This window comes from Tympanuchus pallidicinctus, unplaced genomic scaffold (assembly GCF_026119805.1).
Source record: "Tympanuchus pallidicinctus isolate F22 unplaced genomic scaffold, pur_lepc_1.0 scaffold11, whole genome shotgun sequence".
NCBI lineage: Eukaryota > Metazoa > Chordata > Aves > Galliformes > Phasianidae > Tympanuchus > Tympanuchus pallidicinctus.
Window position 1 is genome coordinate 13,345,131 of NW_026294627.1, and position 24,226 is coordinate 13,369,356.

The 24,226-nt window shown below is 38.4% G+C and overlaps 1 protein-coding gene across 1 annotated transcript in view; it reads right to left on the bottom strand.

The window, feature by feature from the left end:
- Nucleotides 1-24,226, bottom strand: part of CWF19L2 (CWF19 like cell cycle control factor 2) — a 62,389-nt gene that overhangs the window by 20,401 nt on the left and 17,762 nt on the right. The window contains exons 9-12 of the mRNA XM_052671234.1: nt 21,967-22,063; nt 21,056-21,145; nt 7,705-7,830; nt 6,356-6,493 (exon numbers count right to left, since the gene is read on the bottom strand). Of these exons, the coding sequence (XP_052527194.1) occupies nt 6,356-6,493; nt 7,705-7,830; nt 21,056-21,145; nt 21,967-22,063 (451 nt within the window). The remainder of the gene's footprint in view (nt 1-6,355; nt 6,494-7,704; nt 7,831-21,055; nt 21,146-21,966; nt 22,064-24,226) is intronic.

The window sequence follows — 24,226 nt, forward strand, 5'->3', positions numbered from 1 at the left end:
GGAGCTCCTGAAAAAGGGAGACTTTATGGGTGGATAGATTTGTTAGGACAAATATGGTTTGAGCACAACAGATATTTAGTCTGTGAAGCTGAACAGAAGTGAGGCATGAAGTAATGTCATATTGATCATCATTTTCTAATGGGATTGTAGCAAAAATGCACCCTGTCCTCACTCTCCAAAAGCAGCTGTCTTGTCTGTAGCACTAACTTCCTCTATCTGAGTAGTCACATATAAGAAATCACAACAATAACCCAACAAAAGCAGATCTGATGGGTAAGATGAATGAAATTACTCAGCAGATTTTTAACAGATAGGATCTCCTTTCTCCCATCCTATGCAGGATGTCATTTGCAGACCTTCAGCAGTTTCCTCCCATTGTTCTTTTGAAAGATGGCAGATTCATCTCTATGGATATGTTTTCTGCCCACAAGAAGAAAATAATTTATATGTGTCAAAGAAGAATACCATGCCATCATACCAAAACTGACAACAGATGGTTGGATGCTGGAGTTCCTGCTGAACATAAAAGCTCCTTGCTCAATTGACATAGGAGAGACGCAAGATTTTTTGAAGACTGTCTCACTGAGCTCCCAGATAACAACACAGATGTACAGTGAAGTACGGGCTTATAAAGTAAATACACAAACCCACTCTTCATCCTAACGCTGACCTCATAATGCTGCCAAGAACACGTTCTACCTAAAGATATGGAAAACTGAGTATGCCTACAGTCAGTTAATTTAAGATAAAGACACAATTGTCGCCGGGTGAAAATCATCACATTTTGTGGAGATAAGCTATACAGAAATGATTAAACCATTTCAGAACTTAACAGAGGAGAAAAACTAGAATGTATAATGCTCCTTGTTTACAAAAACCAACCAGAAACAATAATCTTTGAAACTTACATGTGAGATTGCACGGTACTGCAGGTCATAGGCACCATGAATTATGATTTAGACAACTAAAAGAACATTGCAATTGTACACTTATACAGCAGAAAGCATAACTTCACCTTGAGCAGTAACTGACATGAAGATGTACTTCGAGCACCTGCTCTAGCTCATTTAGCCAGTAAGATGAATGAAATTACACAACAGATCTCAATCTTCCCTTAAAAGACTTAGCCAAGAGCAAGTCATGAAGGAACATGGAGATGTTGTACTGAGAGACATGGTGTAGTGGGAAATACTGGTGATAAGTGGACGGTTGGACTGGATGATCTTGGAGGTCTTTTCCAACCTTGGTGATTCTATGATTCTAAGACTGCATGAAGCTCATTCTAACAAAACCACGTGAAGTAGTGCCTCTTTGTTTAGTAAGAAAAAAGAACCACAGTACAGCTGATCCAAAGTCACTGCAAACTTTAGAGCCATCATAAACCAAAAAAAAAACCTAAAAAAAAAAAACCCAGATACATAAACCAGGAAGCACTCTTCAAACATTACTAAGAAATATTATCCTAAAACAAATGAACAAATAAAAAAATAGAACGAAAAACACTGAACTCAGCTGTACACTGCACTGCACAGACTATTTTACATTGCAAAAATCGATCTCCAGCAATAGATAAAATGTTTGGAGAAAAACTCCTACAACTGACACTCCTGCTACAAATCTGCAGCTCTCAGCAATTCTCCTAATGCGAAGGAGAACTCTCTCAGCATGTGGAAATCCTGTATTCGTATTTCCATATTCAATAATTACCAATGAAACTGCAGTTTACAATTGCCATATCCTCTCTCCTCCTGCTCACAGTAACAGCCCCCAAAGTATCTTGTGCTCTACAAGTTCTACAGTTTCCTTCATTTACTGCTTGAATGAAAACCTCCATCATGTTAAGCATGATTTGATATAGAAGCAGTTGCTTTCTATGACAATTTTTATATTAATTGTCACTTCTTTTTACATACATACCAGTCGCCTTCTCCCCACCCAAGCTGAAAAAATGTTAGGTATTATTCAAATGCCCACCACTCTGTGCCTTTGACCAGACTTGAGTATCCTTCAAGTATGGGAACATCACCAGTACACTATAGTAGTATTACACGCTTTAAGTTGTTCATAAATTCCCATCTTTCAAAATCCCCTAAATTGTGTTTATCTTTTCAGTCACACTGGTGCTGAGATGGAGTCTGCAGGCTCACAACTATTCTCGAATGAAACAGTAACAGCCTACGGTGTTACATGCACAGCTGAGTTTCACCCAGCTTCATCATTCATTTATGATGAGAGGTAATGACTTAAGTTGTAGTAAGGGAGGTACAGGTTAGATGTTAGAAAAAATTTCTTCTCAGAAAGAGAGGTGAGGCATTGGAACGGGCTGCCCATGGAGTCATCGTCCCCAGAGGCATTCCAGAAAAGAATAAACGTGGCAGTAAGGTTTAGAGGGCATGGTTGCGATGAGTTGACAGTTGGGCCGGATGATCTTAGTGGTCTTTTCCAACCTTAATGAGTCTACGACTATCACCACTCTACATGCATCAGTCCTGACCTTCATCTGAATGAGCTGTCCAAACACCTATGATGGGATCTCTTTCTCTGTATTTTAGAGGTCTACAGCGCAATCTTGTGTGCCTGAGCTAATTTTCTTAATTCCTTTTATACCCATAAAATCATTCAGCAGGCACTCAAAATAGGACAGATGACTCACACCACTCAAATACATACTTCCCTCCAGTGACTTTCTGAAGTGAATCTCAAGGAGCAGTTCAGATGTAAGCTCTAAAATGCTTTTTGTTTTGAATTCCTCAGTTTTTTACAGTGAGCTTTAGTTTTAACAACTTGAATAACTATGTAACAATAACAAAATGTCAGAAGTATCCCTCCTTCCAGATGGTTTCTGTGCATGTTGAACAGAAGAGACTACTATGGAGCCCACCACTAACCTCCTTTTATAATAAAAATTAAATATTTATTCCTGCCTTCTCTTTTCTATTTAAAGAATGCAATTGCTGTTGCCATCCTTTGGTCCTCAGCACCATGGATGAATAAAGGCTGCACTCAGCAATTCCTCATTCACCAACGTTATGTCTGACTGTTTCCAGATCACTTGAGTGAGGACCACTTGGTTTTAGTCCTTTGTCATTATTCCTCTCGAGCTCAAGTTTGGTTTTAAAATGAAGGATTTTTAAATAACTAAATTCCATTTCACTGATACTACTGAGACAGTTAATCATTTATTCTCCATGAATTTATTCCCTCATGCAAAGGAAACTCTTTGTAGTTGTAAGCATTTATAGTTAACACTAGAAACAAGGACATCTAGGTTGGAAAAGGCCTTCAAGATCAAGTCCACCACTAAACCACGCTCCTAAATTCCACATCCACAATCTCTTAAAATACATCCAGGAATCACGACTCTACCACTTCCACAGGCAGCCCTCTTCAATGCCTAACCTTTCTAACCATGAATAAATTGTTCATGATATCCATTCCAAACCTCTCCTGGTGCAACTTGAGGCTTTTTCCTCATGTCCTATCACTTGCCACCTGAGAAAATGCCTGAGAAAAGAGACCGACACCTTTCTCACTGCAGCTTCTTCTCAGGTAGCTGTAGGAGCGAGTGGCCCCCCCTCAACCTCCTCTTTCTCAAGCTAAATAGCCCCAGTTCCCTCAATTGCTCTTCAAATGCAAGTACTTCACTAGTTCTTCTCTCAAGCAGGTACCTTTCCTAAAAGCTCTATTTACACCTTGATGGGTTCCTTTTTAACATAACATTTCTGCAGGCAGCATCCAGTGAGTTTAATCCCTGATTTTTTTTTTACTTTAGCAGACTCAAAATATTGAGTCAATGTAATTTCCTCAAGATCCTTTTTCAATCTTTCTTATCGAAGCTTACTTCCACAGCTTGCTGGGCTCAGGCTCTTTTCCATTCCTCTTACCTACATGTGGCAAGCACTTTACTTTTCTGTTCATCCATACTTAGACTTATTTATAATAAAAGTTTTATCCCATTTTGGGAAGGTATTACAGAATCACAGAATCACAGAATCACCTGGGTTGGAAGGGACCTCAAGGATCATGTAGTTCCAACCCCCCTGCCTAGCAGGGCCACCAAACATACACATTCAGATCAGGTTGCCCAGGACCCCGTCCAACCTGGCCTTGAACACGTCCAAGGACGGGGCATCCACAACCTCCCTGGGCAGCCCGTTCCAGGGCCTAACTACTCTCCTTGTGAAGAACTTCCCCCTAACATCCAACCTAAATCTTCCCTCCTTCAACTTGGATCCATTTCCCCTAGTCCTGCTGTTGTCAGCCCTTTTGAAGAGTTTACTCCCCTCCTGGGTGTAGGTTCCCTTCAGGTATTGATAGGCTGCAATGAGGTCACCCCGCAGCCTTCTCTTCTCCAGGCTGAACAAGCCCAACTCCCTCAGCCTGTCCTCATAGGGGAGGTGCTCCAGCCCCCTGATCATCTTAGTCGCCCTCCTCTGGACCCTTTCCAAGATCTCTATGTCTTTCTTGTACTGAGGGCTCCACACCTGGACACAGTACTCCAGATGGGGCCTCACAAGAGCCGAGTAGAGAGGGACAATCACCTCCCTGTCCCTGCTGACCACCCCTCTCCTGATGGAGCCCAGGGAGGGATGACATGTATTCTCCCCTTAAACTGTTTTGTCAGTGGCCTGTATTTGCAGTTAACATTTAGTGCTGGAATTTCTTAACAGCCTGCAAGCATCTTCTCTGCAGCAGAATTTCCAGGTCATAGCCTGAACCAGCAGTTGAACAGCAGGTGAAAAGGTGTGGCTAACCCAGAGAGCTCTGGTGTAAGCAATGCATGTGAGTGACTCGAAGGGCTGGAGCTTGGATGCATCCCTCCTCACCTTCATTAATGGGTTAGAAGCTGAGGGAGCAGCATCTCTCTGGATAGAGACTGTACTCTGCTTGGGCTGTTGTTGGCTCACCCCTTCTAATTACCAATTTCCCTTCTTTTTTACTTGCTATTGCTGTGGTGCTTGTATCCTATTAGAAGGCACTATCATCACCTTCTTTTGCCAAATAATACTTTTAAAAAAAGAAGAAAGAAAAAAAAAACAGATACACACATTTCTCAGAGAAGTCCAAATGGTCTTTTAGGTGCATTCAGAAGAATCCAAACAAATGAATATTTCTGGCTTTGGGAGCAATCACCATTAAGACTAAGATCTGATAGCATCTTCAGGAGCTCCGAAGAGGGAGTTCTACTGATACCAAACTCAGCAAAAATGAATTAGTCTGGTTATTCTTTTCAGAGACATGAAAATATCAGTCCACAAAAATTTAAGCAAGCCTGTGAACTACTTTGTGGAAGCAGTCATGTGAAGGCATCAGACAAAACACACAGCAAATTAAGCATGTTAATGGTAATTTCAGTTTCAATACTGATTTAGGAATTTACCTTCAATACTCAGATTTGAACCATTTATTTTAAAATCCAGCTACATATGTATTCTTTTTTCATAAACACGCAAAGCACCACCATTTCTCATGAAAGATACCTTATCTAAAGAAAATAATTAAAGGAGAGAAGATAATACAAATAATAAGCTTTTTGAGTTATACACTGACTATTTCTCTTTGCTATTCTTATTAGCATATGAGAACAGTATGAAGTTCTACCGTGTCCTTATATTTTCATTCACTTTTCCACATTTGCATGGTGATGACATGTATTGTAAGTAACATCTTGCACAAGTAGAAGGGTTTTCAAGCAAAAGTTTTATATATTAGGTGGGTTTTTTGGCAGGGAGGGTGAAGAAGGAGACAAAACAAGTCATTTTTTTCACCAACACATCTATTTAAAACTGGATCGTAAGGGCATTTCGCCCACTCCCCCCATGTCAGGATGCTAGTGGGACAGAATGAGAGGTAGCAGAAGCAGCTGAATTAGATGCATAAACCACAGTACTATCTAAAGCTCTGATAACCTCTCCAGAAGAACTTCCTGCCAGAAGGTTTATCACAACAGATTAAATATTTTCTACTGGACATTATCTGACTCTTTCAAGTAACACCATAAGAATGAGAAAATAAAATAACACCAACCAAATACAAAACCACTTTTATGGTACTCCCCTGGATTCTAAGCACTAAGAAAATGCTGCTCGTATTCATCATTAATTTGGGGAAAACAGACTTTGCTGTGCAATTAAAAAAAATTAACATACAGCACACTCAGAGAAGTGTGCTATCTCAGAAGTTTAAAAGAAACAGGCAGAACGATCAGCTCATGAAGGAACTGAACCATCGTATGTCCTGCATGCACACACGTTTCCACAACTTGAGAACATCAAAGCAACAAACCTAGCACAGTGAGACTCTATTGCCTTCTCAACACTTCTGACTGTAAAATGCTCATAAACCCTTGCCTTACCTTTGATGCCATACGCATGAACAGTGCATTCTGATCTTCTGCTGTTCTCATTTTCTCATTTTTGACTAAATCCTGAAGGCTCATACTGTCATCATCCTGAAAATATCTTACTCTTTCTTTATCTACATGAGTCGTGACCTGGAAACAAACAATGAAAATAAATATTAATCTAGTGAGAAAGATCAAGTATGAAATTCAGACCCCCAATAATTTCAGCAAGTTTAAAGAATGAGGGATCAAGCTAAACATATCTGAAACAACTGCACTTGCTACTTCATTTGACCTAAGGAAAGGAGAGTTTTTCATTTTCTTCAGTTGTTTCAGTATGCCTAGGTAAAAATACTGCCTACATCTCTTATATCCTCAGGCTGACAGAGCTTACTACTCTGGAAAGATGCAGAATAATTCACTAAAACAGCTCATCAGTTCACAAAGATGGAATATTTTAAACAATAATTTCCATTATCTGTTTTTAAACTGTAGTTTAAAACAAACAAACAAACAAGCAATTACAAACACTACTGAAAATTTGTATTAACGTGTATAAATTTGTATAAATGTGATAGCTCCACCATCTTAGAGTGCACAAAGAAACAGTTTGCCCTTCCGAGCAGAACTAAGCTAAATACTGAAAAAGGATATGGTAGGATATGGTTATTAACCATATGCCAAAGGTGGCATCTTTCCAAGACAAAACAAATAGGAGGATTACAAATAATTCCTTATCCCCTGTATATTTCACTCCTTCATAGCACTATTGCAAACTGATCTGTCTTACCAATCAAGTACATGCTAGAAATATAGAGGTACTGGATGCTCCCCCAGCCCCAAGATCAAATAGTTTACCATTGGCAAGCAAATATGCAAATGATAAAATGCTGCTCCAGCTTCCAAGATTCATGCACTCCAAACACTTTCCTGTTAAGGTTAGGTCATAACTTTTCTTACCATCAGCAGCATTTTTTATCAGGAAAAAAGGGAAATTAGTCATGGACACTATCTTAGAAGTATTCAGCTCTGCTAGACTTTACTATTTACAAATAATATGTAACATAAACTACTTAGCTAAGAGACTGTAAGAATTTGAAAAAGAGAAAAAAAGACATTTGATAATACATTTAAATAAGCCTTAGAGTGGTCCACAGGGAAATGTAAATCTGAAAATAAACTTAATATACACTTAATAAATATGTACTCTATCACTTAATTACAATCATCATCTGAAGGGAACTTTTAACTACCTATTGACATTCTGATAAGACACTCACATTGACTATTGCATCATACAAGTGCATCTACAAAATCATTTTTGAATTATACTCCTTAATACTCGCTTCTATAAAACTTACCATCTTCCTCTTTCTCCGTCCTTCTTTAGGCTCCTGTGGCTCAGTTGATGCAGTCACAGGCCATGCCCTTCCACTCTGATCTGTTCTGACAAGGATCACTTGCTCATCTTCTTGATGACTTGAGGCCTGTAACAGGTTTTAAGATAGACTTTAAAACAGAGGTTAAAAAACAGACAAAAAACAAAAGAAACACCTAATCCCACATTAAATAAACAATTTAAACCCTAAAGATTAAAGAACAAATTATTTTCTTTTTGTGTGTTTATTTTAATTATAAGAAGGTACTATTACATTACACACAGTGAAAATGAACAGGATATTGAAAATGTATCCAACCAGTCAAGTCCAGAGTAAACATGTTTTTCTAAAAAGAATTAATCTTCTATTCTTGGTTCTTTCTCATAAAACCTCATTCCCAAAAGGAACACAATGCTTCTGAATACTTCAACAGAGAATATTAAATTAATTTATACAACCAATCCAATGGTGTACTCCTGAAAAACATCTGTTGTTCTGAACATTGTTAAGAAAAATAAGCACTTAACTTTCTGGAACAAAAAAAAAAAAAATAATTAAAAAAAAAGGAATAAAAAATAAAAATGTGAGAGCTTCTTGATTACACTAGACAACAAAGATATTTAGGGAAGAGATGATGAAATTAGAGCAAAAAGGGGACATCACTAACTCTGGTGATATTAGGACAGCCTTTGTCAAGTCGTATAAGCAACCTTATTAATCTCAATTTGAAGCTACCTTCCACTGTCCAACTGATGCATCTACTTTACATGTGCCATTCCTCCCTAACAAAAGCCTGTTCCAGAAACCCCAATCAAAACAGAAAGTTCTGGAGTATGCAGGCTCAAACAGCTTATATTTCACAGGAATAGGCACACAGAGGTAGAAGATGTGGAGAAAAAAACTGTCTAGATATACTGAACTTTCCACTTCTGTACCACCAAAGGCAGACCTCACTTTTGGCACTGCAAATTAAGCTGTCCAAGGCTGACCTGGCTCAAATAAGGATGGAGAAGAGGAGCACTTTGCATACACTTTTTCAGAACAGTTGTTTTCTCTCTCCTGGGAAGGACCAGGAGAAAAGAGGTGATTAACTGCAACAGGGAAAAAGGCTGTGCATCTCTAGATGAAAAAAGACAAGTACAAGAAGATGAAGAAAGACTATAGAATGAGGGGAATAGAGCAGGATGTACTTCCAACTTAAATGGATGACAGATGCAAAAGAAGTGTTCTATGTATGGCAAGCAGGTAACCAGTACAAAGAAGTCAGGTAAAGCCACCAGGGCAATAAATTCCAATCGGCTCCCATTTACACAACATGAGATAATGCTGAGGACAAACATTAAGGTGTAACACACTGAAGTCAGCACCTACAGGGTTTGTCAGTCTGGGTTTTTTTGTTCGGAGTGTCCTGACACAGGACACAGAGACCGACCATGACATCTTTAGATTTGATATTCCAGAGAACTGACAAGGCACACAAGACAGTAATCCTTAACTTCAGAAGTTTTTTTAAAAAAAGATAATAAAAATGGTGAAGTGCTCCACCCAAGGGAAATTCAAAGGCGTGTATTATGAACAAAGATGAATCCAATACATCAGATGTGCCAGGCATGATTATTCTGAAGATTAAAGCAGTTACTAGAGCTGAAAACATCCTTCAGAAGACAAACTCTTGTCTAAATATAACTTTGAAAAGTTTTAAATATAAATTGTAGAAGTATATTGTACCTTACAAAAAAAAAATGCAAGGCAAAAATTCATTTGGAAGAGGCTCTTATTAATACACAAACTATTTCTCAACTTCAGAAGTAGAAAGCTTTCTGATGGAAAAATAGGAAATGATCAGGTGGCTACTGCAGTAAACGAGTTTAAAAAAAAATAGTGTTCCTTTTCCACTTTAAAAAAAAAAAAAATCATTTTCAAACCAAAATGTCAGAAGTTTTTCAAGAAAGCTTCCATAAAAAATGATTGTCTCTGGAGTTTCCAAAACAATTCCAAAGGATACATCCACATACTTGGCACTCACTGTATCACTTACGTAGGACTCAGTACAAAGACAGCAGATACAAAGACCACCACAAGCTCTGCATTTTCACCAGCTATGAACAACAGCCTGCATGCCATTCCCTAAAAGCCTTCACAGGTGCAGGTGACCCACTGCTGCTGTCACCACAGCTGAAACGCACCACGTGCCACCTCACTGTGCTCACACCGACTGCTTGGCCTCCACAGACATTCAGCAAGTGTCAGTGAATGTCAATGGGTGCCATGTTTTCCACATGAAGGAACTGGGAGACACCTTTGCTACATAGGCACTCCCACCTCAGGTGCCATTTTGTCAGACTGTCCCTCTGCTGCCATCTGTTGCACAGCGACAACATAACACAACATCGGTGGGAAGTTTCAACCTCTACTGCCAAACCACCAGCATCTTTCTGCCTCTGACATGGTGGGCCAACATCATAAAATAGGAGGCATCTCTTTCAGAGCAGTCCTTGTGCTATTAAAGTTTGTAAGGTGAAGTAATGACTCTTAGCAGAGCCAGTCTTTTCTGAGGAGCTTAAAGGCATGCAGTTATCTAGCTGAAAGAGCATGCTGAGAACTTTCATCTGTTTAACTATAATCAGTTATCTCATTAACTCTGGAACGCACCATCAAATCTCATATGTAACAACCACTAGCATTCTTTACCCCCTGCTCTCATATCTTCTGTTGATTTTCAACTTTTTGCATTCCCATGACTATATGACACAGTATATGCTAAGACCCGTTTGTCACAGCACAAGAGTAATGACTTTCCTTCCTTCTCACACTCCGTGAAGCCATCCAGAAGACTTCACAAATATTCCCAGGGACTGCACCATCTTTCAGAAAAGAGGCATTAATTATCTTCTTGTGCTTTATATAGAGACACACTTTGAGAATGGATTTTGCTTCTGTTTTAACTTGCTTTTAGAATCTAGAAAGCATATTTATCCCTTCATAAAGTGGCATGGCATTCCGTGCTGTTACAAAGCTTACTTTAAATCTCTCAGCTTTCCAAATGACTTCAACTACATCACACTATATTATAAATACAAAATAGATGGCTATATCAATGTATTAATTTTTCCTGGATAGTTATTGTCAGATAAATAACATCTTAAAAGTACAATACAAACTTTTAAAAAACATGTTGAAGTAAATTAAATATTGTATATACTATTATATGTTAAAGTTGAAACTGCAGAAGAGATTCAGTCCCCATTCCTGAGCCATGTGATGATCAGTACACAGGCAATGCAACTTACAACCCTAACAAGCAACGTTTGGGTGAATTTACTGAACTAGACTGTAATTCTTTGTTGCCATTAATGAAGGAACATGAATTTCTAGTTCAGGCCAATTAAACATGCAAAGTACAAAGCAGTTCTCAAAAATATACAAGACGCTACAGAGTAATTAATACCCAAGTGAATGAAACAATGAGAAAGATAAATGCTTAAAATTAAACAATAAAATGCAGTTCAATAGAAGATTTTTTAACTCTCCTGAGATGCTGTCTGTTCCGTAATCTAGTAAGAAGAAATGGAAAAAGCTCTGTCTCCATATATGCAGGGACATTCAAGTGCCTAAACAAAGGGAGCGCCGCCATCTGAGACAGTATCCGCTTAATTGGAACTGGGCTTCAGTATTAGCAGTCAGGAGAATAAAATACATTTTAAGAGGCAGCACACTGCAGGATTGAGAGCTGTGCAAGCCAGGAAAAACAAACTTTTTTTTTTTTTTTAATTACTGAGCAAACAAAAAGCTGTAGACTGTGTGAAACAAGTTGTCTGCACATCCTTACTAAGCGCTACACTGGAGTGGGACCAGCGCAATGTAACAAGGGAAATACAAAACTTGCCAATGTCTTCAATAAAGACAAACCACAACCACCACACCAGCTCTTTGCTTGCAGAAAATTAGGTGCTGAACTAATTTGTTGTATAACCTGTTTATTTCTCTTACAGTCTATGGCCAATGGAAATGCCTTGAATCCATTATCTCTAATTGGTCTAAGGGTTTCTCAGCATGCCGGACTACAGCTAGCTGTTTCTTCATCCTCTGTCTCCTATTATTTTCAATCGTTTTCTCCATTTTCAACTGATCTTTTTCTGACTCCTCAGATTGTGATTACGCACAATCACTTGAGTTTCTAGAAGGATGTGGCAGCCCTGCTCAGGCTCAATGGTTACTTTATTTGTAATCATTTTTATGAGCAGAGCTCACCAGTGTATTCATTGCTCTGAGTGCCCATTAAGTAAGTTTCAAAGTACCCAGGCTACTCCTCATTTGTTGTGAATACCTGAACCGCCCACTTCAAAGGTAATAGCTAATAAATTGACAGATATAGCATTCTCCTAACAAGACCCAGGTTTGCATCTCACAACAAGAAGTTAAAATGGTCACACGTCCATACAGCAGACCATAGTATAAATTATACATCTTTGATTTGGGTTCCTACAGAGAAGAACAAAAGAAAGGAAGATGAAGGGAAATAGCAGAATGAGGAAGTAAGAGCAAGCTTCAGCCCAGGTTACAAATTCAGTGTTTTGGTAAACCAGTAATCAGCATTAATGATCAACTTCTAGAAGTACCAGATGAATGCTTAAAGATTTTTAAAAAAAAAGGTATTGTTTTTTGTTTTGTTTTGTTTTAATGAGATCAAGAATAATAAGCAACTTGCATTTAATAAAGGAGAAAAAGCAGAAAATCTAATGCAGGCTGTAACACCGGGCCAAAGTATCCAACAGAATATCTTTCTTAGGTTCTGCTATGTTTATACATAAAGCGTGAGATGAAAAAAAAACAACCTAGGTCCTAATTCATAAGTGAAAGCATTCATTATTACAAAAGGATTAGACACATAACTGCTAATTTATCTCTTTTTTAATCCAGTTAGTGACATCAGTTAATAACATGTTATGTAAAAATACAATTTTGTCTTATAAAATTGTTTGCCCTTTAAATTCAATTTTTTGTTCTTGTATTCTGAAAAATGGAATTTTATCTAAACTGCTCATTGCTCAGAACAACAAACCTGACCGCCTTGTTCATTTCCTCTTGATACTGAACGCCTCCAATCAACCCTGCATTCAACAGTTGTTCTGTTTGCCCTCAGTACTCAGAGCATCTTTGAGATAAGATTATCAGAATAACAACTCATGAATAGAATGAACAAGCATACAGCCTAAAATCAAAATCAGAAGGCTTTGTATCACCAGCTTCTGGAATTAAGATTAGGACTTAGAAACGTTTACCCAACAGCAGTTTGCACTACGTCCTGCAATGAGAGCCTAACAGGGAAAACTGAAGAGATTAAGCCTAGGAAGAACAATATCAGATGTTAGCAAGCCATATAACCTTGCAAATATAGTTCCAGTAAAAGGTTTGAAGATGCAGTTCAAATTGCTAGCTGTATTTTGAAAGAGTCTTATAAACAACATAACTGCCACTGCAGCATGGGATGTAGAAAAAGGAAATAAAAACAATAATGACTAGGCACATTGTTTTTATAGCAAGAACATCAGATACAAAACATAAATACACAGACCATAAAAAGAAAGGTCTTGCAGCATATTGATTCTTCAGGCTGCAAATTTCTGTTTCATCTTATCAAAGACAGAAATGTAATATAAGACTCAGAATGCGATAATGTACTGAAACTAGTATGATATTTTATTTCATTTAGCTACTAATACAATTTCTCCTGTACTTTTTAAATACAAAATTCAATTTCCTGAAAATTACATTTAGGAAGTTAAGAAAGTTTGTCTTAATATGTTTTTGTAGTATAAAGAATTGTTTAACCTTCTGCAGCTGACATGAACAAGAGTTTTCAGGAAATACTCTCACCAGAAGCTGCATATACCTATTATTTTTTAAAAGTCACTCTAATGCTGTTAAAGTTCTTCTGCAAACATATGCCTACTTTATTATTCCTTGATCTAGTTATAACTATTCAGCACGCTGCGTGAAGAAAAGCTTTTGCTGAAGACACAATGGCACAGCCATCCTGCACAGGAGATTCACGTGTGATGGAACAGCACCAATTAGAAATTAAAATGCACTGAGAACATTTGAGATGCAGCTGGACAAAATCTATTTGCTACTGCACCCCACATTATCTGAATTTCCAAATGAAATCACAGATTTTTACTGTATATTTAGCAAGGGTCATTAGACCCCAACATCCTACATCTCACACACGTGTTTCAGATGTATTCTTCCAAGAGTTTTAAGTAATTTTTAAACGGCCCTCTATCTAGATAAGTCAAAGAGATTTACTACAAGTGAATTTAACTTCTACACTGCATATGGCATAATGAAAGGCCATTCAATTCCATAAAATTAAAAAATGTTACAGGTAAGCTTTGATAAGCAAATATTTTCACTGCAGAAAAATAAATCGCTTCTATATCCTCTATTCTCAAACATGAAATTGAACACGATGGCACACCTGCAATTTCAAATGTTAATTTTAAGGGCTTGGGGCGTCGTTGTTTCATTTTTCTAAACATCACATCTGAAGTACTGACTGTATTTCACCCCTCCTTCACTTATTAACTACTGCTTAAGTTTTATGCTCATAAAACCACACTTGTATACTACATTCTTGATACTATAAAGATTTTCACTCCAAGATAAAAGGAGCTAAATTAAGAAGCATCTTTTCCTTCCCTCGTAACATTCCTTCCATCTGTGAGATGTGTAATGGGCTGGAAAGTGTTATCATTGCCTGGAGGCAACAGGTTGCCTAGAAAAAAAACGTCTCCCTTAAAGCAGTACAGCGTTAGTCAGATACATATGGTAAAGTGGAATACAATGCCTGCCACAACTCTAGGGATCTAATTGCTCTAGGGATACCTTGTCCAACAGTCTTCACAGAAGCACCACACATGCTTCATCAGAAAAAAATAAATAAATAACAGATTTTGAGTTTTTTCTATATTGTAGAAATATAAATCAAATGTTTTATTCCTTATAACTTAAATATAGTCATTGAATGAATCATATCAGACTGAACGCAGCTGCATTTTCACAGAAAACTGTTATTCAAATGAAGATTGACTATGCTGCAGTCATTCATGTTTTCCTTACAATTTATCTCAAGTGCGTAATAGAAAAGTCAGTATTTGCTTTTCTGCTTTTCAGAACATCACTCTCACCTTTTAAATATTCTCTGATAGTATATATTCTACCATGCTGTTTTGCTTGAAGAACCACCTTTTACTTTTCACTCAATTTTGTATTTCTTTTTGTATTATAAACACAATTCATCATTATTAAAAACTGTCTCTAGCAATCACCCAGCAGAGATTACTTTCTGTTTCCTGCATACTGATTAAGTGCTATGGAACCCAATAACAGGCTTAGGGCTCAGAAGGGGTCTTTTCATTCATTTGAAATTTCCTCAAAAGGCACAGCTATTTTCAACTCCAAGTACAAGATGTATATAAGATTTTTATAAGATGCAAACACACTTCCTTCATCCATCACCACGAAAAGAATCACAGAATCACAGAATCACAGAATCACCAGGGTTGGAAGGGACCTCAAGGATCATGTAGTTCCAACCCCCCTGCCTAGCAGGGCCACCAAACATACACATTCAGATCAGGTTGCCCAGGACCCCGTCCAACCTGGCCTTGAACACGTCCAAGGACGGGGCATCCACAACCTCCCTGGGCAGCCCGTTCCAGGGCCTAACCACTCTCCTTGTAAAGAAAGGAGAATCCTAGATTTACCTAAATTTGTATTGTGTCAATGTATTTTCTGATTAAAAAAACACAAACACAGTTAAGCAAATTTTTAGCAACACAAAAGCAGAATATTTTTCATTGAGCAGATTTGACTAATTCTTATGCAGGAACAGTAAATACTAAAGCAAGTGTGAAAAAATAGAAGTTACTTTTTAAATACTGAAGCCTTCACAATTTTCTGCTGTCTTTACATTCAGTAAGCACTCACTGTCCTCATCTATCCTAAAGCAGAAACACTGGCACAGCAGTCTTCATTATAATTTCAGTAGGGTTTAAATGGCCATAAAAAAATTAAACACAGGAATTTGAACATAAACACCACTTAATTCCATCTAAAATTAAAATGAAGGTTAGCCCAAATGCTGCTTTGGCATATTCACACAGTTTGTTCCTGGTTTTTCAGTTTTTTTGTGTTTTTTTTTTTTTTTTAATTTCCATTGACTCTGAAGGTTTCCTTGTACTGAAATGTGAAGACAAAACAAGCTACGTTTTTAATCCACCTAAGCCTTTCTTTGTTTATACAGTGTTGCTGTATACATGCAGTCCAAATCTAGTGCAGTCCAACATCTCTCTCACTGGAGCTGACCACACAAAGCCAGCCATGCATTTTGCAATTAGTGCATGTAGTCACAGCCTTGCCATTAATGTCACATGCAGTCTCCACCCCAGGAAAACTATAGAAACACAGAATCACCAGGATAGGAAAAGACCTCTAAGACCATCCAGTCCAATCATTCACCTACCACAAATATTTCCCCTCTCAATCATGTCCATCAGTACAACATCTAAATGTCTGTCAAACAGCTTCAAGGGACAGTGACTCCACCACTTCCTTGGGCAGCTCATTCCAGCACCTGACCACTCTTTTGTTAAAGCAATTTTTTCCTGATACCCAACATGAACCTCCTCTGGCACAACTTGAAGCCACTCCCTCTAGACCAGGCTCTAGTTATGTGGGAGAAGATGCTGATCCACCCTGCCACAGCTCCTTTCAGGTAGTTGTAGAGAGCATTAAAAGTCTCCCCCGAGTCTCCAAGCCTCCAGACTAAACAATCTCAGTTCCCTCAGCCACTCCCCATTAAGATTTGCACTCTTGACCCCTCACCAGCTTCATTGCCCTTCTCTGGAAACACTACATGGCCCCAATGTCTTTCTTGTAATGAGGGACCCAAAACTGAACACAGTACTCAAAGTACGACCTCACCAGCGTTGATGGTCACTTCCCTGCTCCTGTTGGCAGCACTATTTCTGATAAAAGTCAGGATGCCATTGGCCTTCTTGACCACCTGGACACATTGCTGGCCCACGGTCAGCCCAGTGTTAACCAACACTCCCGGCTCTGTTTCTTCTATACAGTCTTCTTGCCACTCTGCCCCAAGCCTGTAGCATTGCCTGGGGTTGTTGTGGACCTGGCACTCAATCTTGCTGGCCAGCTGTACAGCCTGTCCAGATCCCTCTGTAGGACTTTGCTACCCCCAGGCAAATCAACACTTCCTGTCAACTTGGTGTGAGGTGTGACCTGCAAAGTTACTGAGGGTGCACTCAATGCCCTCACCCAGACCATCAATAAAGATATTGAAGAGGACAGGTCCCAGGACCAACCCCTGGGGAGCACCACTCGTGACTGGTCTCCAGCTGGATTTAACTCCATTCACCACTCTATGAAACTGGCCATCCAGCGAGTTCTTTACCCAGTAAAGACTGCCCCTGTCCAATCCACAGGTTTTCAGCTTCTCCAGAAAAATACTGTGGGAGACAGTGTCAAAGGCTTTGCTGATGTCTAGGTAGACTACGTCAACGGCCTTTCCCTCATCCACTAGTTGGGTCAGCCGGTCGTAGAAGGAGTTGGTCAAGCAGCACCTGACTTTGGTGAATCCACACTGGCTGAACCTCGTCCCTGGTTGTCCCCTTACATGCCATGGGATATCCTTCAAGGTGATCTGTTCCATAACCTTTCCTGGCACCAAGGTCAGGCTGATAGAGCTGCAGTACCCCAGAACCTCCTTATGACCCTGCTTGTAGATGGGAGTCACACTGACAAGACTCCAGTTCTGAGACCTCTATGGTTGACCAGGAACTCTGATAGATGGTGGAAAGCAGCTTGGCAATCATTTTTCTTTTTCACCCCAGTGGCCAGGTCAAGTTCAAGCTTGGCTTTTGCCTTCATAATTTTCTTCCTGTATATCCTAACTCCTTATTCTTATTCTGCCTGAGTTGCCTGTCCCTGCCTCCACAGGAAGTTAATCCTATTCACTGAAAGTCAGGCTTTCAGTGTTCAGTGTTTAGAGTGCTTAACCTTGGGCTGCTATTCTGATCTAATTTCCTATTTCAAACTAGAAAAAATAGCATCATAATGTTTACTTAATGTTCTAATACAGAAAACAATCTGTAGAGCCGTTAAGGATACCAGACACTGACATATTCAGAGGTGTGAGGAGAACACACTCTAATAAATCCACCTTTTAGTACTAATCATTTTCTTGTCTAGCCTGGTGTTCTGTTTCATGGCCTTGTTTCTGAGGTGCTTTGCTAACTGACAGCAGCCTGATACACAGTGGTGTTCTCTCAGAGTCTTCCTGCTTACCACAGCACTGAAAACTTTTGTCATTTTTACGGCATATTCAGCTATCAAGTTTGATAAGAGCAATGCTTAGCCCTCCTGATACCACTAACTGCAAAAACACTTATGATAGCATACTAGTTCAGAGGGTACTGAAAATAATTCATCCTCAAATTAGGCTTCTAATATGGATGTGGATACGTATTTAGGTATGAACTTCCCCTGATGAAACTTAAAGCCATTCCTTCTCATCCTATCACTGCTACATGATGCCTCCTCTTCTCCAGACTAAACAATCCTAGTTCCCTCGGTGCTGCCCATAAGAACTGTGCTTACAGACCAGAACAGCTTCTCTGCCCTTCTCTGGACACGCTCCAAGGCCTCAATGTCTTTCTTGTAGTGAATTATAATTTCTTGATCACTTTAAAGTGGTCGATAAAGAACTAGCACCACTTCACTTCAAAAGAATTGATGCTGTCCTCTGCACAAACCCCAGTCACCCATGCTACCCTTTACACTAGTATGAGTCTACTTTCAATCACACAGTAAAATGAATTGGGAAATTGATCCACGTTCAATTAATCGCAAAGAAAGAAAGAAAAAGATTAGCTATGGAGATGCATTCAGAATTGCCTTCACTGCTTTCTGAATTATCTCCCAAATTCCCTAACAAAAATGAAAATAAGGAAAGCAAAACCAGGTTTTGGGACCTTTCAGCACAACAATGGCAATGTTACTTCAAGGAACCACAGACCTACCTGAAACAAAATTCTTTCTGTTTATTATTGGTAGTAGGCAAATACATCAAACTTCAGGATTGTTGAGGCATTCCTTTGGAAACCATTCCTGTGGAAACTGTTTCAGGTATTCAATTTGAATACTGATGTCTAAATCGATTGAGACCATCACTTGAACGGTCGATGCTACAGAAAGACTAATTCAAATACTACCAAATATATTTTCAGCTTCTTGCTACAAGATGGTTTCTGAACCTGAGAGTTGTTTATGCACCAATGATTTGCAGGCCCAATACATTCTGCTTATGTCCCAAAACTTCAAATTCAATTTGAGCTATGCAACTGGTAAGATTACCTTGGCAACTTGGATAGGACTTAGGACTGAGCAACTATCAGCTTTGTAAGACTGCTCACACTTAAAAAACATCTAATATAAGTTAGCAATAACCAAGAAACAAACACTACCATGGCATATTCATAAAAGACAACACAGCAAGGCTTTAGAATGTCACAGAAGACACCCACACCCTGGAAAGCAAGCCCTGGGCAATAATTAAATCTACAGTGACTTCATGTAAACAGCACCATTTTCACAGAGGCTGGAAGAGTCTGCCAATTTACAAGCCTAAGAAGCTGAGCAACATTACAGCAGGTTGTAATGAGGCTGGCCCTCTTCAAGCAAGGTGCATTTCAAGAGCTAACCATCAGCAGGATTATAGACACCAGCCCTGATGTATCTGTAAGGGACCATTCCCACTCTGACAAACATCTTTCCAAACTGGAAAGATGACAACAGTAGGACTGTCAGCTGTCCTGACTCTCACAAAGATCATTTCTGCAAGATAGACAGACTAACAAAAGTATCACAGAGGTGAAGAGACCCAAAAACCACATACATAATGGAATTATTTAAGATGCTGATCCTGGGCTTTAGAGAAAGCCAACATGGGAAGCACAAGGGTAAATATTTTGCATCTAAGAGGCTTAAGAGAGGAAAGAGTCCTGTTTCTAAATCCCTAAATCCACAGAAGCTCATAGCAATCCCAACACTACGGTGGTGCTCCAGAAGGTTTTGAGAGGCAAACAGGGGAGGCGGGAGGCCAAGTGTTCTGTTTTTTTCCCCTAATGTTTAAAGGAACACGAGACAGTGAATGTGCCTTCTAAGTCCCTAGATCCAACTGAAGTATATGTTACAAGAGTGCAAAACTGAAGATAGTCACACGAAAGATATAAGAAAAATCATATAGAACTGAATAGTTCAGTGGGAAGATCATTGAATCCAAACGATAACTATCTTATAGCAATAATTCATGAACAGAAACAACTAAGTCAGTAGCTTCAAGGTTTTCAGGAAACAAGCTTGAGTTTGTAGCCTAGCAAAGTTTATAATGTGTCCTTCTTAGTAAGACCTCTCCTAGACTACTCATGAATGTTTCAGATGCCAATCCAAGACTTACTAGAACCAGATCATAATCAGCCTAATCAGAAGGATGCAAAGCTCTTCTTTTTCAAAAGTTTATATTTCTGAATTCCCAAACTCTCATTTTGTGAACTTAGTGCTTTTAAACATGGGGAGGAATCCCCAAATTGCAGAGCAGTTTATCGCTTGGTAAAAGCAAAATCTATGACATCAATTGCTAAATATGTTTTCACTTTTCTTTTTTTTTTTTTTAATGATTTTTCCCTTCAGGAAATTCATTTAATATTAACATTTTGTATTTCTGCAATGACCACATATTGTTAGCTTTAAAAATCCTTAAATTAAAAATTAAGATAAAAACCAGACTATGATTAATATTTAAGGGTGCTCAAAATTGTTAGTCTTAAGAATTTCCAAGTTCACCTACAGAGAGCTGTAAATTCAAGGCCTGAGATTTATTACTTTGACTGTCATGACGTAAAGACCACACATTAACTTCTATTTCAGACCTTCTTCCAGTGACAAGCAAACTATTAGTAGATGTAAAAGCTCTGAGATGAACTCTTCCTGAAAAAATACTCAAATTCTGCTGACAAAATATGCATGATTTTTCACTGTGGAACTGAGGTCAAACTGGACCAAAACATCACAGTTTTCCCTAAAAATCTTCTCTCCATTATGAGGACAAAGTCTACAAATGAAGGTACAGACCTTTCTTGCATGCCACACTTTCTCATTTTCCTGTGTGTATTTCATGCTCTCTCTATCTGCTACTTGCATTGTATCACATTAGCATTAAAAAAAAATAATAATAATAATATTTTCTCTTTACCTCTCTGCGAGACTTCCCTGGGATCTGCTTCTGAGTCTCCTTTAATTTGCGCGCACTATCAAGTTCAGCTTGAAGTTTTGAAGCCAATTCCTTCAAACAAAGTGGTAGCACTGAATTAGTTTAACCATTCTGAACTTACAGAAACCTGTCAGAAGTAACTATTCATTTCATTTATTTACATTTTATTACATTTTTTAAAACTCCAAAGACACAAACAGACTAAAGAAAGTGTCAATATAATTCACACAACTCTTTACTGGAAATAAAATACAAATATTTGTTCAGACAAGATGTACTTGCAGTACAGAAATACATATTGTAATAAAAACACCTGAAAATTAGGGCTTGTTATTGTTATTTAAAAACTAATTCAGAGTGAGTATGCAGAAAAAAATTCATATTTAAAGTGACAGCAAAATTGCAATGTCATCTCTGCTACATGATTTTGCAAAAAAAAACAACAACATAAAAGGTATTATAATTAAAGAATCACTCTCTTCCCACACACCTCTTGTATGCTTATTCAAAATATTCTTTATTCTGTTGCTGTCAGGCTAAGAGAAGTAAGCCACGCTTGTGTCCAAACTTCCATTTGAACAACACTCCTAAAGGGCTGCCTATAAAACATCTGAGTCACCGATACTAATTCCTCACAATCCTGTAACACAGCTACGTTAATTCAGAGGCACATTTTTTTTTATCTGTGTATTTCTGTTAGAGAAATATTCTATTTAAATGAAATATTCTATTTAAGTTGTACTTAAAAGTAGTATCATCAAATCTTACATGATCAGATTTCAGAGAACTTCATTTGCTCAGAAAATATACTTCCATTGTTCATGTGGCTCCTTAAAACTAAAGCACTGTGTGCAAAATTGCAGTAAACTGTCACAATTTTTCAAAAACATTACCATGTTTCCCATGAGCTCAGCTTTCACAATCCTGGCTCCCAGTTTGTTCATCTCATCTTCACTAAGGACCCGAGGTGGCTCATCCTCTGATGGATGCCTGGAAAATAACATCAGCATTAGACCTACACAAAAACAATACTGTATTCACCTGTAGAATTATTATATACCTACTGCATTGGCATATGCACTCTTACTGTCAAAAATAATAACAACATTCTATGGAAACATTCCTGCAGTCAGAAGTTGTCACTGTTATAATGACTCTCTTTTATAAAGAACACTACCACTATTATTGCCTCTAAAACCAAAAAGCTGAAAGAAATTTCATGAGGTATGTTTTCTTTTAGATCTGAGTTCATTAAAATGAAAAGCACTATCCAATGAACACTTTCCCAGCATAAAAATCAGTCAAGAGCCAGCACTAGGTATAAGCAAAAAGCAAAGAAAACAGCAGTAAAAAGAGTAACTTAAACCCACTTTGTAGCCATCCTTTCTGTCTTTGGTCACGCACCTATTTCCCAGTTCTCCTGTGGCCTTCCATCTCTTGAAGACTACTTCTATGCTCGTATTTATCTGCTCACATCTCTATTTGTAACAACGCTGGGCTTGAATGCTGCCAGGGATGGCGACTCCACCACCTCCCTGGGCAGCCCATCCCAGTGCCTGACCTCTGAGAGAAAAAGTTTTTCCTTATGTCTAAATTTGTCTAATTTGTAAAATATGAAATGCTCCTAGGGAAGCTACTGGTGCTAGCTTCTTGGGATAATAAAGAACACCACAAAGAGTAACTGTAAAAAGCCATCAAACGAGTTTCACTTTTTTTTCTCTAACCATAAAACAGCCTTCAAACAACAAACTCTGAATACAAAAGAGCTAATAAAAGTGATATAAAAATCCAGCTATGATATCGGTCCCTGCTATTAAAAGGAAGACTGAATTCACTCACAAATCAATACAATTAAATCCTATTGGAATTGAAGAGTGGGAGGATGGCAGGATTTTGAAACACAATTTTTACCCCTGCAAAATTACCCCTTACTTTTATCTTTGCCTCGAAGATGTCCAATCCAAAACACAAAAAGTCAACAAAACTCAAAAGGCCACAAAAATATTCACGCTAACTTCACCAGAAACAGAAACTTCATAGACGAAGTTCTCAATTCCCCCTAAACCTCCACTTTCAAAACAAGGCAGAGCACTTGAGCAAAGGAAGCAAGAGATGGTTTATCACTTCAGGCAGCGTTTTTGAGCAGCGTTAGTAACTGCCTGCTGCAGGGGGCCTGCTTTGCAGGGGGGTTGAACTCGATCATCTCCAGAGGTCCCTTCCAACCTCTACAGTTCTGTGACTCTGTGAATCAATCTCTTAAAATTTTTTGAGATTAGTGGCATTGTTTTGCTGTTCTTTACTTTTTTGGTCTCAGATCAAACTCTGAAGCAGTCACATAATTAAGTGTGACGTCCTGCAAACACTCGCTGGATGGACTTTTCCTCTGGAGCGACCCCCTGGACATCTAATCAGCACTTTTAATTAACCTGTGTCATAAATGTCCAAAACACTTTGATCTATAGACTGAAGAAGCTCTCCCCATGTTTTAGAAGTGATAAAATCTAAAAGGTACATTGTCAGTGTGAGAGAAGAAGAATTGAACTATAGCAACACCTATTAATTCAAGGCTTCATTTCAGTGAAGGTTTACTTTCAGTGATTGAACAACATTGAAAACATACACGTAACGCAAGCCTTAAAACTTTAGGAAGAAAAGAAAGCAGCAGCAATAAATCATTACCCAAATTAAGTACCTCAAAAACCCAACCCCAAAAAGCTGCAAGATTCAGAATAAACAAGTTATTACGGAGGGGAACAGGAAGACACACCATGTTCTTTTCAAACATAGCAATGAGACACACACACGGAGTTGAGAGTCAGTTTAAAAGAGCTTGGAAATAAACCAATAAGCAAAGGCTACTAAAGTCTGGAAAACTATATAATCTTCACTTATCTACTGATAAATCAGCTCAGTAATCAAATTGGTTAAGAAATAGAATTATAATATAAAAGAAGATGCACAATTGGGTTTCAGAGTACTAAAACAGAAAACATGCAAAATAAAGTATCAGCTAAATAGCTTCCATGCTTAATTCTGTTCTGAGAGGGAAAGAAAAGAATTACATCAAGTTATCTGTTCTACCATTACGATTTAATTCAATGTACTGGAATAAGCAAACCACTTCTGCACACAATCTAGTTTTCCCAAATTTGC